At 46.1% G+C, this 18,878-nt stretch overlaps 1 protein-coding gene across 1 annotated transcript in view; it reads left to right on the plus strand.

Moving 5' to 3' along the window:
* LOC136685113 (A disintegrin and metalloproteinase with thrombospondin motifs 17-like) overlaps positions 1-18,878 on the plus strand; it is a gene marked incomplete at its 3' end in the record, with an annotated part of 65,972 nt that overhangs the window by 28,959 nt on the left and 18,135 nt on the right. The window contains 2 exon segments of the mRNA XM_066659290.1: positions 11,095-11,200; positions 17,520-17,660. Of these exon segments, the coding sequence (XP_066515387.1) occupies positions 11,095-11,200; positions 17,520-17,660 (247 nt within the window).

Raw genomic sequence — 18,878 nt, forward strand, 5'->3', positions numbered from 1 at the left:
TAGCTGTAAATGAGCCACAGAACTTCGGCCACAGCTGCTCACTGTGGATTACGAGGTGTGTTAGGAGGTGTGAGTTGTAACAGTTGCCCTGTAAACACACTCCAATAAAAGCTGGAGGTATATTCAGGTTGGTGTTATGCACCTTCCAGAGGGAGTGAATAAGAGATGGACCATCGTGAAGCAAGTGAAGGACAGCATTGTGAGGAAGGAGCATAATTGATGTGGCATGATGGAACCAGCTTGGTCACAGTAGTGCTATTATTCAGACAACAACCACTCAACCCTTGGAATGTGTGTGTGTGTGTGGACTGCACTCCTTCTGGGTGGCCCAGACTCCCTTTGGGAGAAGATTGACATCAGGCTCAAGAACGTATAGTCCTGCCGCAGTATGAGCCGGCCAAATGTAGCCCTGTCAAGACACGTTAAACAAATCCAGCCATTTCCACTTGTAGCCTTTGCATTTCCAATTCTTCCTCACTCTGACACACATTCCGTATGATTAGGATTACGCCGCTGGCCAGCCGCTTTACTGTATATGGCCTTTCCCTAGTGGAAACTTCTAGAAACAGCTTAGAATAACAGCTAAGCTATGGCCTGGTGAGACTCTGCCCGAGTGACAACGACTGGGATAAAGTACCGCATATCCAGCAAGGCCCCTTCGTGGAACCAGACCAAAGCAATGACCTCATAGATATTGAGCACACCTCGACTTGCTGGATGTGTTCTCTTAGAAAAACACACAGCGCTCGGCCAAATTATTAGGAGAGAGTGTTGCTCAGTTAGTAATAAGTGGTGTCACATTTGAAGGTGGAGGGTCATCTCCAAGAGATTCAGGAATGTCTCTATTTAAGGTGGTAATGCTTATACTTGGTCGTTTTTAACTGTGCAGTATGTGCTGTGGTCAGACGACATTCCTCCATCCATACATCCATCAATCCATACATTCCTCCATCCTGATCAGGCTTGCGGTGGGTCTGGAGTCACTTGGGAATCACTTGGTGCAGAAAGACACCATGGAAAGAGAATCAGTCCGTCACAGGGCAGCACACACTTACACCTGAGGACAATATCCTGCAGCTAATCCTTCTACCAACAAGTGAGTTTGGAGTGTTGGAGGAAACCGGAGGATACCCGCACAGACACAGGGAGAACACACCACACTCCCACAGAGGAACTGAACTCAGGACCTGAGGACACTGAGAACCTGGAGCTGTGTGATCAGTGGAGCCTTCAGCACCAAACTCCGATCTATCCTGAAATATTAGGTGCTTTTTTTGCCCGGTTACTTCATAAAATTTCACAGTTCCTAACTCTGTTTGTCTCTGAGTAAAGGCTTGGGGACTGGCCTCTTTTATATGTATGGATCCTTTTTTGTTTCAGTTTTTTAGGGTGCGATTTATATCATTCTAAACACTGCAGTTTATAAATGAGGTTACCTTCGAGGAATCCTCGCGCTCGGATTATGTAATGCTGGACCCCTTCCATTCCCAACGTTGATTTATGGGACTTGAAGCCAGAAATTGGCTTCGCTTTTTAAAAAGCCAAGTCAGCATGCTTTTTCCGCTTTTGAGGGCCATTTAGATTTATAAACCGATGGGAAACACCCAATCCGTTTCAGGGAATTATGGCAGAACAAACATTTGTCAAAGCAAAAGACAACTAAGCGAATCATCTAAGTGCGAAGGCTTTCTGTGTGAAGTCCTCTGCTGTGATATTTTCAAGCTTTTAACCGGGACCCAAAGCGACTCTCCCCCGACCACATTAGACAGTGTTTGAATCAGACTGTAATCTCCCAGATCTGGCAGCTGTAATTACTGACAGAGAGGAATTTCCCTCTTTCTATAAGCAGGAAGAGCTCATCTTTTAGATCTCGAGGATCAGAAACTGGCTGTTTTCCAGTTTATTTACAAGGATCCTTTAAAGGAAGGTTTGGAGATGTGATCTCAGAGGATGGGGTGATAAACACGTTCAGGACGATGAAGAAGCATCGAGGTGTCAGGTGGCTTTCCTGGCTTCACTGTTTTGTTTGCATTCGGTGAGCTACTGGAACTGCACCAGAGGCCGTATATACACCATGACGCATTAGCGTTAGCACCACCTCCTCACTCTCCACTGACCACACAGGAGCACTGTTGATCCACATACTTTATTTGCCCTCTTTCATCCTGTCCTTCAAGGCTCAGTGCTGGATCATTCTCATGTTTGACTGACTGACATAGTGGTGGTGGTGGTGTGTTGTTCTGGTGCAAATGGATCTGACACAGCAGTGCTGCTGGAGTTTTTAAACTCTGTGTCCCATCCCTGTGTTTTCTAGTTGTGTTGGTCGTCTTCCAGTCCTTTATCAGTGGACACAGGGTGCTGGGTGGACAGCTTTGGTCAGTAGACACTTCTCTGTCAGCAGTGGCACTGAGAGGTTTAAGTTCAGTAGGCCAAGATAATAAATAAAATAAACAAATGAAGTAGAGAACTTGGCTACGCTTACTATGCTAGTTAACACAAGGTTTGAATTCAAAATAGCCAGGAGAATCCAGCAGGTTTGCATGAGTAACGGGCTGCTTTTTCAGATGAGCTAGTAGGCTAACGCTACAGCTAATTGGTGCTGGTAATTGGTTGCTGATGGAGACCTATCGTTATCTGTGTAGCCCACCTTTGGGCATCCAGTCCTCAGATGAACACTGGACACCCACTGATTTTTGTTTTCCAACTCTGACATTGGGAGAGCTACACAATTCTGTATGTAGCTTCCTCTCTCCCATCTCATCAGAGGATTGACATCATGTCCTGACACTGATGAGGGCAGTTTGGGTCCAGTGACAGCTGCCCTGTCAGACCTATGTCCTTGTTATATCCTGTTGGTATTTGCTTCACTGAACCAGAGCTGTTCCTGAGCCACATTGTGAGTGAGAATGGTTTCTGTGAAAGCCCTTATGCCCCCATCAGCTTCCATAATGGATACATACCAACCTGAGGTCAGAAAGGGCAAAAAAACAAACCCAAAGAAATGCAATAGAAAACAGTCTGAGGATGGCTTCCTGGCCCCGGGTGCCTCGGCAACATCTCACGCAGGCGCTCTTTGAAGTCAGTCACGTTCATGTTTGGCAGGAGGGTTGACGTTTGGGATTTGTGCGTTATGTCCAACGCTTCTTTGGGTCCTACTGTATGTGTAGGGCAAAGAGCGGCATTGAAATATAGCAGAGTTCAGTCGATTGTGAGTATGTCATCTGGAGAGGATCTCGACATCTGCCGCTATGAAGTGCCTCCCTGGTTTTATAAGCTCTCCTGCTGCGAAGGTTTACTGTGAAGTTTCCTGTTCCATGAGGACCACAGGAAGCTTTCGGAGAAGACTGCGTACTAGAAGACTTAGCCTAAACATTCCGAACGAGTTTCCATGTTTGGAGTATCCTGGGATTACTTGGCCTGCTCTGCCTCCTTTCTGGTAACATTTGTGTATTGACGTTAGCCATATGTATGAGGGTTATGGCGACTTCTTACATAATAGATGTTTTCTTTTAGTCTTTTCACTCCTGTTCTGTGAGCGAAAGTGGATGTGTGACCTACTTTTTTAGTCTGGAGTAGGCTGTGCCTGTACAGCTCAGGAGGCACAGAGCAGAGATATATCCCAAGGAAAGGAATTCAAAAAAGAAGCACTGTTGCAAAACTTCCCCAAATATGAGTTGCAAACCATAAGATTCAGGCTTCTTCCAGGTTATTCCACTTATACACAGTCTTTTTTTGGTTCCAAGAGGCTGCTCTAAGCCCGTTTGAAAGTGTCTCTAATTGGGGCAGACAAGCGATCGTAATCAGGTGAAATGCCAGCCACCTGGATTCGTCTGTCATTCACAGCGGTGCTGTCACTGGCTGAAAATGCCATTGAGATGGAAATTAGGAACATGAAAGTATGTATTCATTACCTGATTACTGCAGAAGATGCCGTTGAGGAAGATGCAAATGCTGCAAACGTTAGTGTTTGAGACTGTAGTGTGACTGAGAACGTATGGAAAGAATGGTCCTAATTGGTATTTTGTTCCACTTTTGTCACAGAAACATTTTCTACTCTTTGGGACGACCTCTACTCTAGACGTGAGAAGATGGGTGTGTCCCAAAACCTAGTGAGCTGTGTAACTAGAGAGCATTTTATGTCACAGTGAGCACGCTCCCGACACGTAGGACGTCCCAATTCTTAGACACCACATTATGCTGTTTATTAAGATATATTCATTTGGCCGAATTTTAAGGCACAATCGAACCCTTCCTGAGTCGCGAAGGCAATCCCAGGATGCAACGCCAGAGCAACTCCCATCCATTTTGCTCTTCTCCTCGAGTAAAAAGAATTAAAATCACAATAAAAACAGGAAGAGTAGAATCCACTTTGCTGAAACTGAGGCGACTCTAGCCACTGAGGTATGTAAACACTGGTTGCGGTGCGGTTATCGGGAAAAAGCAGTGATGCAGTCGCTTTCTAACTAGAGTGTCTCAATAATCTGCCTCATGAGGACAGACGACCGTTAGAGCGCTGTCTACTTAAACAGCTGCCTATGCAGTCAGTGCCTTCCTAGGCAGCTCACTAGGTTTTGGGACACATCCCATACCTGTGAGGGTTTGAGATCACCCCTGAGGTCAGGCCCTTTCCACTCAGCCCACAAGTAATGGATGGACTCCAGAGAACGTAGTTTCACCGACACAGAGGCTGATGCCCTATGCTGGGGGTTCTGCAGGTTGGCATTGGGCATTGTGACCTTACACTGCTCCATTTCCAATAACCCTCAATGTTGTATTCTTCTTAGTGCACTTGTAGCTCTTCTACTCTTCTGGATACATCATCTCCAGGACTACTATGGCTATAGTTGGAAAGCTGTCATGATTACAGCCAGAGGCACAGCCAGACTTTGACCTTTGGGTGCGCTCTGGCAAAACTGTGTGGGCCTTGTTTCAGCAGATTTAGTGGGTATGTGTTTTTAGCTTGGCTGGAGTGCCCCTATTTTAATGATTTTATGTAACTTCATGTCATGACTAACCATGACGACGTAACATAACATGAGTAAGGATATAAGAAAAGTAAAGACAGGGGGCGCTACAGGCACTAGGCAGTTTGTCCACTCTCCTGCTGGAGGATAATGGAGCTATAAGTGATGAAATGCAGATTTGAGAAACATTTTTGAAGCCTTGTCCGGGATAAACCCCACCAGACTCTCAATCAAAAAAGTTTCGGAGCCTTTGTGTCGCTCCATTCAGAGTGTGACCTAGTTTCCTCTGTACTTTGTGAGATGAAAACCTTTATGGAAATGGACATTGTTATGGTTTGTGCCATGCCCTGTGTATTCCGTACGCTCAGACATAACTGTGGAGGACCCTCTGAAAGCAGAAAGTGGCCTCATAATGGACCGGTCTGTTTAGTTTTTATTCATGTTTGTTATCTCTCTGCCTCTTATCAAAGCAGCCCGGGTATTTGCTCAGCTCCAGAGGGGGTGGGAGGGGCTTAGGGAGGAATATCGTAAATTAAGTGGGCCTCCTGTTTCTTCTGTTTGGAGGATGTGCAACACAAACTGAAGCAGAGTCCTGGTGTGGAAGGTGCCACTTGATTTACTGGAATAAAATGAAGTAAATATCTTAAATCTTGATAGTTTTGACAGTAAAGGAAGAGAAAATGATTAAAAATGTTTGAACTCGGTAAGGGTTTGACGCCTTTGTGCCCAGTGATTCCAGGTAGGTTCATGACCCACGGCAACCCTGAGCAGGATCGAGTGTGTGTGTGTGTGTGTGTGTACTGATCCAGCGAGTGTCATGTCTGGGGCAGGATGCTCCTTGATCAGGAACAAAAAGCCCGTGCCCTAATTCTGCCGAGCTGGCCTGCTGAGCCAGTACAATCTCAGAGCTGCTGAATCCAAGCGCTCTTCATGTGCTGACGGCTAATTAACCCAGAATAAATAATTAGAAAAACGCATTGCTGGTGGCCCGTGTGGGGCTTGTGTGTGTAGCCATGCGAGGGGGCTTCGCTGGACGCTGTCTGACTGGATGTCCTGCTCAGGGCTCAGGGAGGCAGTGGTCTGTTTGAGCTGGAGAGGCCCTAACAATCGCTGAGTCAGATGGAGCCTGATAGCACAGGCCAGGGAATTTGTTTCTTTGTTCCCTGGCTTTACTCTTCAGAAGTGCTGGCCTGACCGATTTCACACTCTGCCACAAACAACACGGACACGCATTACCTCACAGGCCACACAGCGCCAGGGAATGGAGTTAGTGTGTGTGTGTAGGGGTGTGTGCGTGTGTACCAGGAATATATCACACTGTGTGGACCAAAACCTATTAACACACTCACACTGAGGGACCCTTGTTTTAGACTTTAAGGTAAAGGCATGTTTGAGGGTTAGGGTGAGAGTTAACCTGAAAAAAATGATGGTAAGTCTCCGCAAAATTAAAGGAAGTCTGTGTAATGTCCCCACAATTTACACACACAAGACTGTGTGTATGTGTGTGTGTGGTTAAGTGAGATAGAGTCATCGAGTCGAAGGCCTTGTTTGTCAGTGTACTGAATGAAGTCATCATTGGATGTAATTTACCGTGATGGAGTGTGTTTTATTTCAAATGAAAAATCAAAGATCACATTTCTTATTCAATTATAAACAAGTTTCCTGGGAGTGGTGGTCTTCTAGCTTCATAAAAGGCCCCTCTAGGTCCTCGGTCATGGCTGATTTCTACTGCATATGGACACTGTCAACAGCAAGGTTGACGATGGTTTTGGGGGAAGGCTTGTCCCACTTTGCTTCGGAATGTGTGTTTGGAATCACACGGCGTTCTTCCTCAAGAGCAGAACCACTCCGACTTGTCCCAGAAGAATAGCTCCCTGATCTTGGGCAAGACGCTTAATGCTACGTAGCGCCACATGGTTTGCTCCCACACAGCTCTAGGGTCTCGAGGTCCTGGGTTAGAGCCTCTTCTCGGGTCACTGGCTGCGAGGAGTTTGATGTGTTCTCCCTGAGTTTCCATGGGTTTCCTCCGGATGCTCTCCCACAGTTCAGACACACGTCAGTAGGTGGCGCCGCCAAATTGTTCACTGGGTGAATGTGACCCCACTTGCACCCAGTGACCCCAGGTAGACTCCAGACACACTGCAGTCCTCATCAGGATGAAGCCATTACCGAAAAATGAATGAATGAATGACAGAGGTGTGTATTGTCAGTTCTGAACCAGTCTGTGTTAAATCCTTCAGTGCAGTGTGTTGCCTTGCCCCCACTCTGATAACAGCCGTCTGTCTCAATGCTATTTTCTTGACTTATTTTCCTTATGTCCTGAGGCAACAGCCCAAGTGAAGCCCATGAATGCAATGTGTGTGTGTGTGTGTGTGTGAGAAAGAGAGACCTTATAGAACATACGTACAGACATTTCATGTTTTTGTTGATGTATATATAACTATCCCTAACTTTACATCTACAAGGTGGACCAACGAGGGAGGAGTGTCTCACAGAGTGGACAGAGAGTGGACACAGGGTTTAAAAACTCCAGCAGCACTGCTGTGTCTGATCCACTCTACACCAGCACAACACACACTAACACACCACCACCACGTCAGTGTCACTGCAGCGCTGAGAATGATCCAGTGCCCACTGGTGGTGGTGGGGGGGGTAACAATGCATGCAGAGCAACAGATGGACCGCAGACCTGTGTGGTGCCCAAACCTTTGCACGGCGTTTTTCCCCCTGCAAAGTCAAGCTGTCAGTCATCTGTGTTTTACGGGAAGGCCCTCTCACTGCGCTTGATTACACACCGTAAACTTACCGCCAGCCGTAAAAGCAACTCCTGCACCAGATCAGCCCAATAAACCCTGCAGAGTAAACAGAGGAGCGTACTTGGACATGGACGATGCACCGACTGACCCACGCCTTGACTGTAACTCCCGGGGAGGGGAGACAAAGTGGGGGTAATTACTGCTCTCGAGTAAGACTGCGTGGTCGTTAAACAACAACACAGAAACATGGACTGAAATGAAGCGGGGGGAAATCTGTAAGAATTTAGGACAACATCTGTTTTCCAATCAACCTGCTGTTGCTGCGAGCCACAGAAGGAGGCTTGTTTTTCCAGCGCTGATTTCTGGCGAGTGTGAGGCGACCTATATTCTTAGAAAGGCAGGGAGGGCAGGTTTGGATGTGAACGGCGAAGCGATGGCTTGTTGTATCCTGTTTTTATCCAGTTTTACAGCAGGACCTTCTTTGGAGCAGTGTGATCTGTGCAGGTTCTAAACTGAGTGGAAAGTTGTCAGTGGAGAAGGGTCTGTGTGTTCTCCACTTGGGGGGCGGGAGGGGGGGGGGGTCTATTAAACTGCATTAATGCACTTAAGGAGGTATTTTAATTAGTGACATCAACTTTTACAGAGTAATTCAGGGTGGTAAATACCTCACTATTATATATTTATAAGCTTTTACTGCACAAGTAAAATGTGTGTGTGTGTGTGTGTGAGAGAGAGAGAGAGAGAGAGAGAGTGTGTGTGTGTGTAAGAAAGAGCGTGGGGTGCTTGTGTGAGAGAGTGACAGTGTTAGAGTAAGAGAGATGGTAAATGAAACAGTGAGTGTGTGAATTAGAGATTAATGACACAAGTCACACACACACACACACCCTGTCACTCACTCACACACAACTATGGACAGTTTCACACACTCATTCAGACACACACTCACTCGGGGCAATGTCCAGTAACAGACACATGTCTGTTGGCTCACCGTGTGGTGGCTGGGGGTTTAAAACGTTAACCTCGTCTCTGCGCTGTGATTGGACAGACTCAGACGAGGGGGTGGAGCAATGCTAAAGACGCTGCCCTTGACGTTAGAAGCAGAGAAGAATAAGAACCGCTCTGTTTACCCCAGACTGTGCAGATCACAGGAAAAATGCCTGGGTGGTCTTGTTTCTCAGTGTGTGCATTGGTGGGTGCCATATCCCCAAAGTAATAAAACAAGTCTGTTTTTCATAATCTGTCCACTTTGAATTAATAAACGTTTCATTCATTCATTGTCTGTAACCCTTATCCAGTTCAGGGTCACTGTGGGTCCAGAGCCTACCTGGAATCATTGGACGCAAGGCGGGAATACACACTGGAGGGGGCGCCAGTCCTTCACAGGGCAACACAGACACACACACATTAACTCACACACTCACACCTCCACCTACCAACGTGTGTTTTTGGACTGTGGGAGGAAACCGGAGCACCCGGAGGAAACCCACGCAGACACAGGGAGAACACATCACACTCCTCACAGACAGTCACCCGGAGGAAACCCACGCAGACACAGAGAGAACACATCACACTCCTCACAGACAGTCACCGGAGGAAACCCACGCAGACACAGGGAGAACACATCACACTCCTCACAGACAGTCACCCGGAGGAAACCCACGCAGACACAGAGAGAACACACCACACAGACAGTCACCCGGAGGAAACCCACGCAGACACAGAGAGAACACACCACACTTCTCACAGACAGTCACCCGGAGGAAACCCACGCAGACACAGAGAGAACACACCACACTCCTCACAGACAGTCACCCGGAAGAAACCCACGCAGACACAGAGAGAACACACCACACTCCTCACAGACAGTCACCCGGAGGAAACCCACGCAGACACAGAGAGAACACACCACACTCCTCACAGACAGTCACCCGGAGCGGGAATCGAACCCACAACCTCCAGGTCCCTGGAGCTGTGTGACTGTGACACTACCTGCTGCGCCACCGTGCCGCCCCAATTAATAAACGTTGTGTGAAAAAGAAACAAACGTGAGGCCGTAGATCCAGAACCAGTTGTTCCCAGATGTGAGTGTGAAAAGTCAATATTTAAAGAACCCTATGATAAAGTTAAAGCGGTTCTTTCTAGACTCTTTATATTTACCTTCAAGTACAGAGCTTCTTTAATGAGAGCTCCATGACTCCAGAGACTCCACCGTTCCACTGCCCCACGGGCGACTGCTGAGGGATTTATACTCCTCTGGTCTACTCTGGGAAGTGGGCATGATGACCTTAGGCTCGTATGCAGCTTCTCAAGACGATCCCATTCCATTTCTTGACTTCCTAAATTATACAAGCGGTGTGTGCACAATCGAACCTGTTTGCCCCCTACTCTACTGTCATCCCCATCTGCCGTTGCTTCACACAATTTATAGGCCATTAAATCATGGCCAGGACAGAGTTATTAAGGGGTACTGCAGGCTCATGGTGGGAGATGCACCAGCATGCCTGCTCCTTCTTCAGGAGAATGCTAGGCGTAGTTCGCCTCTCCTCTGTGCAGCCGAATCGCAGCAGTGGAAAGGACTCAGAAACGTGGTCAGTGTTACAATGCTCCCAGGTGTGAGGACGCAAGGGAACTGAAAAAAACTTGAGACATCTTTGAAGCATGTGATTTTTGTATAATCAGTGCTGAGAGCTGTTCTCTGTGGACAGAACCAAACCAACTTCCGGTCAAACAGTGGGCTCCTGAGTGGCGCAGCAGTTCTAAACGCTGGCCCTGCCACCTGGAGGTTTATGATTGAACCTAGGTCCTACAGAGTTTACACAGTTGCTCTCAGGGTGGGTAGGACAGCTTCCTCTCCCCCGTCTCGGCCACCGCTTCTAACTGACAGAGTGGGTGATGTGACAGGTCTGGGCAGTTTGCATTCTCCAACATGATAAACAGTTGGAAAAGAAGCGGTGTGCTGGCCTTGGGTTGTGGAGGAGGCATGGGTTTGCCCTTACTGTTCTGAGGCTGGGGGCACTACTGAGAATATTGGGCAAAAATTGAGGATAAATAAATAAACGAGAAAATTAGTGATATCGTGTTTTTCGTATGAAATTATAAAACTATTTTGACTCCATTCTAAATCGTATAGTTTTTAATTTGTTTACGTTGTCCACTAAATGTTGTAGTACATTAAAGCCGAACTCTGAAACATGTTTGAGTATTTAGTGCTGTGTCATGGAATGTTCCCATTGTTCACTGCTGTGGACCATCACCTTCTGATCACTGAGATCCATCCAGACGTGTCCTGAAGCCCTTTGTTGACACATGAAAGTGGTCTGTAAAGATGGAGTAAGGTGTAGAGTAGTAGGTGATTTGATTTGATTTCTACACAGGTATCGCTTACCTGGGAGGAACCTGCAGCGCCAAGAGGAAGTGTGTATTGGCCGAGGACAACGGACTCAACCTGGCCTTCACCATCGCCCACGAGCTCGGACACAAGTGAGTTCAGAGACCACACACAGCACACCTACAGTTTTCGGTCTGATCTGATTTTACTGTACGCTACATAAACTCGCCATTCTCTTTATTAGAAACACAAGCCTTCTACTTCCGCTCCCTGGCCACTTTATCGGCAACACCCCTGCTTCTACTTATGGTTCAAATCTTACTTAACGGAACGTTATCAATTCGTAAAAGTAAACAATCTAAATTCAAATTATTCTAAAGTAAGATTTGGAATTCCACAAGGCTCTATTTTAGGACCATTATTATTTACATTATACATGTTACCGCTAGGCACAGTTATAAGAAACCATGACATTAACTTTCACTGTTACGCAGACGACACACAATTGTATATTTCAGCCAAGCCCGATGACAAACACAGATTAAAGAAAATAGAGGACTGTGTAAAAGACGTGAAAGGCTGGATGTTGCGTAACTTCCTCCTTCTAAACAGCAACAAAACAGAGGTCCTGCTTTTGGGTCCAAAAGTGACAAGAAATAAATTATCAGATTTAATTTTAGATCTAGCTAACTTTCCAGTTAAACCTGGTTCAGCAGCAAAAAATCTTGGTGTCATAATTGACCCGGATTTATCATTTGATCAACACATAGGTAGTATCACTAGGACAGCTTTTTTACATCTTCGCAATATTGCTAAGATTAGAAATGCCTTATCCCTCCAGGACGCAGAAACATTAGTACATGCCTTTATTACTTCAAGGCTTGACTACTGTAACGCACTACTGTCAGGATGCACCAGCAGCAATTTAAGAAAACTTCAACTAGTTCAAAATGCTGCAGCTAGGGTCCTCACTAAAACTAGAAAATTTGAACATATCAGCCCAGTTTTATCATCACTTCATTGGCTGCCTGTTAAATTCCGCATTGACTACAAAATTTTGTTATTAACATATAAAGCTCTACATGGGCTTGCTCCTGAATATCTTCAAGATATAATTTCCTATTATGAGCCTCCACGTTCACTCAGATCACAGAATACTGGATTTTTAATAGTTCCCAGAATTCAGAAGGCCTCAGCTGGGGGAAGAGCCTTTTCTTATAAAGCCCCCAGACTCTGGAATGATCTTCCAAAAAATGTTCGGGACTCAGTCACAGTCGCAATCCTCAAATCTAGGCTAAAAACACATCTGTTTAGTTTATCTTTTGGTAGCTAATACTCCCCCATAGATAAAGGCGGCAGATCCGGGGGGTCCATGGACACAGGGAATTATAGTATACTGAGACGCTGGTGCTGTCGTCCCGCCGCTTCTCGCGATCACTCAGGTTTGTGGACGGTGGAGCAGAGGGATGCCAGTGTTTCAGGATGCTCCCGTGTCTGTGTGTCCTCCTGGTTCTCTCCTTTTAGTTAATGCTGTCATAGTCAGATCTGCCGGAGTCATTAGCCACACTCTGGAAATTTTCATATTTTCTACTTTACAAACACAAAACAGTTCAAAACTAATTCCATCCCTTTACATCTTTCCGAGTAAACAACTGCCCACCTGTCTGTCTGGACACTGATGGATGACTGTCGAGATCCTCCTCCACGCTTCAGACCAGCTGCCCACGCTCCAGCAACCACCAAGTGCCTTGAGGCTGTCCCTACACTGAAGTTCTCATGGACTACTAACTATCATCACCAGTAGATTGACCAGAGGAGGATGGGTCACCCCTTGTGAGCCTTGGTTCCTCCCAAGGTTTCTTCCTCAGCTGGGGGAGTTTTTCCTTGCCACTGTCGCCCCTGGCCTCACTCACTTGAGGGTTTTACATTTGTCTTTACATTTCATGTCAAATCTTGTCTTACTGGAATTCTGTGAAGCTGCTTTGTGACAACATCAGTTGTGAAAAGCGCTATATAAATAAATTTGATTTGATTTGATTTACTTCCACTCACTGGCCACTTTATCGGAAACAGCCCTGCTTCTACTTACACTCACTGGCCACTTTATCGGAAACACCCCTGCTTCTACTTCCACTCACTGGCCACTTTATCGGAAACACCCCTGCTTCTACCTCCACTCACTGGCCACTTTATCGGAAACACCCCTGCTTCTACCTCCACTCACTGGCCACTTTATCGGAAACAGCCCTGCTTCTATTTCCACTCACTGGCCACTTTATCAGAAACACCCCTGCTTCTACTTCCACTCACTGGCCACTTTATCGGAAACAGCCCTGCTTCTATTTCCACTCACTGGCCACTTTATCAGAAACACCCCTGCTTCTACTTCCACTCACTGGCCACTTTATCGGAAACAGCCCTGCTTCTACTTACACTCACTGGCCACTTTATCGGAAACATCCCTGCTTCTACTTCCACTCACTGGCCACTTTATCGGAAACAGCCCTGCTTCTACTTCCACTCACTGGCCACTTTATCAGAAACACCCCTGCTTCTACTTCCACTCACTGGCCACTTTATCGGAAACAGCCCTGCTTCTACTTCCACTCACTGGCCACTTTATCGGAAACAGCCCTGCTTCTACTTCCACTCACTGGCCACTTTATCAGAAACACCCCTGCTTCTACTTCCACTTACTGGCCACTTTATCGGAAACAGCCCTGCTTCTACTTACACTCACTGGCCACTTTATCGGAAACATCCCTGCTTCTACTTCCACTCACTGGCCACTTTATTGGAAACACAGCTCCTACAAAATTACTTTGATTTTTCTCGCTCTTGAAAATTCACACTGTGTACATGAATGCAGTGTGATGCTCTAGAGCAGCTGCACATGAGCCTCACCATTACAAATGCAAAGCCCTGGTTAGAGGAATATAAAGCCCCACAGTACAGGTCTGTGAAGCAGTGGAACTGTGTTCTCTGGGGTCATGGGGCATCATCTAGGACATTTGGGATGAGTCGGACCGGTGTTAGTTTTCCAAAAACACTCATCTAACACCAGCACTGAATGTTTCCACATTTACTCTAAAACCTTTATTCTAGGAAAGTAGAACGTGTTACTGAAGGACTACCTTTGTATTTAGGCAGGTGTCCACTGAGGATGAGTCTTATTGTCTTTGGCGTGTATTAGCTCTGTCTCATGGTAGGTACTACTTTCCCCATCATCCCTGGCCTGAAGAAAGCCTTGTTTAATAAGTCAGCGTTAGAGAGCCAGCATCAAATTCAGCTTGAAATATAGCCAAAGTTATATTAGCATTAGCGTGGTCTTTGTGGCTGTGCCAGTGTTGTGGAGAGTTATCGAGGTGTAGTGGGCCTAGTGGGAGCTTTAAAGCCTGGCAGTGGTGAGCTGGCCTGAAGTGGGCCTGACTGGTGCACACACTCATGTAGCTGGTGCCATAGCGCTATCACACACACACACACACACACACACACACACACACACACACACACACACACATACAGAAGCCTCCATTGTGCTCCCTCTGTAAAACCCCTATTAAAGAAATAATATTACAGCTTTAAGTGGACCTGTATAATATAAAAGCTGTAATCTAACACGCCTTGGGCTTTGTGTTTTAAGGTTTCACCTGGATTAGCGTGAGGCGGCTAAATTTGTCGACTTGACATTTCCACGCTCAAATACGCTTTCTCTGGCATCTGCTCCGGCCTCTGAGACATATGAGCATGAAATACTGACACTGTCTTTGGCCAGTCCAGTGGAACTCATTGTCTGAACACTGTCTGATTTCCTGAGTCTCCTTCAATGGATGTAGTCAGTTTAACATAACAGTTTAGCTATAAAACCGTAGCTAGCTTGGCCTTTTTGCTTTGGCACGCTAGTGCAGCCATTTGTCTCATATCAGTGGGGTTTTTGATCCTTAAAATGCTTGTTGATATTGAAGATCTGGTGAAAAATGTTCTAAATATGTTCAAAGGTTGTAAATAAATAATGACCTAATCTGAGTGTTGCCATAGAGACAGAAAACAGGAACTGAGAATAAGCTAACACTCACTGAACTTATCTGAAAGTAAGTATTACCAATTACTGGAGTGATACGTGTAGAGTAGGCTGTCCCCTTCTGAAGGCTCCTTCCTGGTCTCCACAGCCTTCTTAGACTGGGTTCTTGGAAGGATTGGAACACAGCTTGTATCAGCACTCAGTGAATGTGTCTTGTTCAATCAGATTATGGTTGGAACTAACCGTTGTATAGAGATTATTTATCCATGCTTTTTCCACTTCATGGAACCTACACAGCTCTACTCGACTCTGCTGGACATGGTTTGCTTTGCAAGTAGGTAAGTTTGGTCCTGGTCCCTGGAACGTGTTTCAATGTGTCCAGCACCAACTCTCCATCTGTAAAATCTCCAGCTGCAGCAGAGATCACGTTTGTTTTTATCCGACTCACGACGGCAGCTCGTAAAATGACGCCGTGGTCTTTTGAAGAGGTTCAAACGCTCCTTGGATCGGTGGCCGACGAAAGAATCCAGCGAGAGCTGGACGCTGCATCAAGGAAGGAACAAACTCTACTGATCTGTCTGAACTGATGACGGAGCTGTGTTCAGTCCCAAACAACAACACGCCGATACACCATGAGTAAACACCGCTTAACGTTACCGTCGCTGTTGTTGTGGTTTCCAAATCAGGCTGTTCCTGTTAGAGACGGGGTTAAATAGCGACACCGCATACATTTCTGGTGGATATCTGTGGTAGTGGAAAACCAACTGTAGACCATGGACCAAACATAGAGTAGAGTCCAGTAGAGCTGAGTGGAGTAGGTGCCATGAAATAAAAAAAGCACCATTACACTTCTCTACATTCACCGAACCATCACTGGCCAGGGCAGCGGTCAGCAACCAGTTACCTGAAGATCACCCTTCTGTCTGAACGCTGTTGTGGAAGATGGATGTCCAGCAGCATGGGTGGGGACCACTGGTCTGTGGCATCCCTTTTGGGTGCAACTTGGCACTTTTGTTTTAGGAGCGCTGAAGCAGATCCTTTGGTCTGACGGAGCTGACTGCTTCGTGAACCTGTTCTGCTACTGTGGGCCGTGTTATTAGTTTGGCAGTGGTATCCCTGCCTGTGTTTACAAACCTGCTTTTTTAATCTGCTTGGGATCAGTTCACACATTTGGCGTCGTCATGCGAGACCCTCTCTGTCCCACTTCGTTCATCCAGTATGAGCCCAGAGAGCTGATAAAGATGAGTCCTGTGTTGTTGAAGTATACATTACTTGGTGGATGCTCTTCTCCAGAATGACTGGAACATAACTTGCTCAAAAAGGGGACCTAACCCCAGTCTGCCATTTGAAGGGCAGACGTTTTACACCGGGCCGCATGGAGGTGCCACTGTACTGTAAAGCTCCAGAGTCCTGAGGTTGTGGATTTAACCCCTTGGGGCAAACACATGGTAGCTGCAGTGGATGTGGACGTCTTCCACAAGTGTGTGTGTGTGAGTGACTAGGTGAGTGTGTGATGCCCTGCGATGCCCAATGTTTCCGGGTAGGCTCTGGACCCACCTGAGCCCAACCAAGATGAACCCCTACATCAGTCACCCGTCCCTATCACGGCTTAAACAGACGTACCATTAAACCCCACTTTTTTATTCATCTGTCGTCTCACAACTATCTTTTTAATGTCTCAAGTGCTCTGCCCTCACTGAGAGTCCTCTGTATTTTTTGCTCTGATTTGGGTCGGAGAAGAAAGAGACGCACCCTGGAAATCCAGCCGCCACGTTCTTTATTAGTTCCTGCATTTCTCTGCCGCTAGTTCGTCTTCTGGGTTGTTGTTTTTAATTTGGAAATGTAGGTCAGGGCTTGAGAGGAAGAAGGCAGTTTCTGTTCGCCCTGCCTCGGATTCCCTCTGTTTCCCCACAGTTTTCAGACTTCCAGCTGCTCTTTAAGATCACTGCAGTTTTTATTCTGTGTCAGTGTCACAAGTATTTTTTTCCACACTTCTCACTATGGTGTATCTCTAAAGTATCATCACTCAGAGATGTTCAGAGATGGTTCACTAGGCATGATTTGTGTCATAATTTTATATTTCTGAGGGTTAAAAGACCTATGCACTAAGGAATAAGCTAAGAAATCTGATATTTCTTTGTTGTCAGAACAAATCCTCACATCTCCAACTGTACAGAAGGAAAAACTTCACATCAGATCAAGTAACATCTGTAAAATGTTTAATTCCAAGTCATTTTGCAGTATGTTTGTCATGAAAGTGGAAAAGCATTGTCAATTTAGGTCAAAATTTAGATGCTAACGCTATTAGCTTCTTGCTATTCTGCTGTTAAGTCTTCACACATGGATTGCTGTTGTTTGCTTATCTTTTAAACTTTCATGACCATGGGGACAGGGTGTGTTTGTAAATGTGTGTGTGATGTATAATACTCTATTCCTCTCTCTCTCCACAGCATGGGGATGAGCCACGATGATGACCACAGCACCTGCACAGGCCACTCCCACATCATGTCAGGAGAGTGGGTCAAAGGTCGGAACCCTAGTGACCTGTCCTGGTCCACGTGCAGCCGAGACGACCTGGAAAAATTCCTCAGGTCAGAAATCATCACATCAGTCCTTTCAGAGGAAAATCTGACTATCTTCTCAGCGTTTGCTCCCTACATTAGCTTCCACATGCTAAGCTAGTTTCACTCATTGAGTCAGCTCTAGCATACTAGCTTCTGCCTGCTCTAGAGTGTGCTTTTCGTATCTGATTTAGCTTTAGCCTACTATGTTAGCTTTAGTTTGCTAGGGTTATTCTGACAGTCGTGTCAAGCTGTGTGTAAACCTAAAGTGACCACATGTGATGAAGCTCAGTAGAGTCACATGCTACAAAACAGATCCCAAAACATGACTTCTGGCGACATGTCCATAGTTTGGTGTTTATTTGGCGCTCGTGACACGCAGAACTGATTTGCTCAAGTGCCTTAACACCATGTGGCAAGTGGGCCATGAACATGGCGGGTGTGGGTCAGACCAGGGCTGGAATAACTTCACTATCTGGATATGTTCAGCCTGGTGTTTGTTCAGGAAACTCAGACTGAATTCACTCTTCATTTTTCAGATTGTTTGTCTCATACTATGTGAGGTGCTTTCTTCACTGTCTTTAATAGACTTCATCTGCATCACTAAAGCAAACCAGAAACACACCCTGACTTACACACACACACACACACACTGCCGCCATGCTCTCTGCAGGAGAGGGCTTTGCTCCAGCGACTGCATTATATAGAACAGCTTTATAACAGCGGAAAATAGGCAAATGTGAAAGACTGAAGTTTTCCAGTGTGTGACTGGCCTCATCTGAAGTCTCCTGTCTCCTTTTCATGAGGCTGTGTCTCTGAAGTGTAATCACAACGCCTGTCTGAAGGCTTCTGTGAACCGACATACATCAGCATACTTGAATATTAATATGTTATTTCAATATGAGATGCCAGTTTTTTCAAGTGATACACAAAACAACATCAGTTCTGGGGATTGAACCAGTGACCTTCTGGTCCCAGTCATGCTTCTCTAGCCCTAAAGCCTGCCCCTATTCATTCATTCATTGTCTGAAACCCTTATCCGGTTCAGTGTCGTGGAGCCTACCACTGGGCGCAAGGCGGTAACACACCCTGGAGGGGCTTAGTGGACATTAGCATAAAGGTATTCAGTTTGTACCCAAGCATAACCTTCCCTATATATTTGTGTGAGTTTTCACCTGTTATCCATCACATTATGCTACCAAGCTAACAGCTAACGTCCAGCCTTCCTCGTCTCTCAAGACGCTTGAA

The sequence above is a fragment of the Hoplias malabaricus genome, unplaced genomic scaffold (assembly GCF_029633855.1).
Source record: "Hoplias malabaricus isolate fHopMal1 unplaced genomic scaffold, fHopMal1.hap1 scaffold_82, whole genome shotgun sequence".
NCBI lineage: Eukaryota > Metazoa > Chordata > Actinopteri > Characiformes > Erythrinidae > Hoplias > Hoplias malabaricus.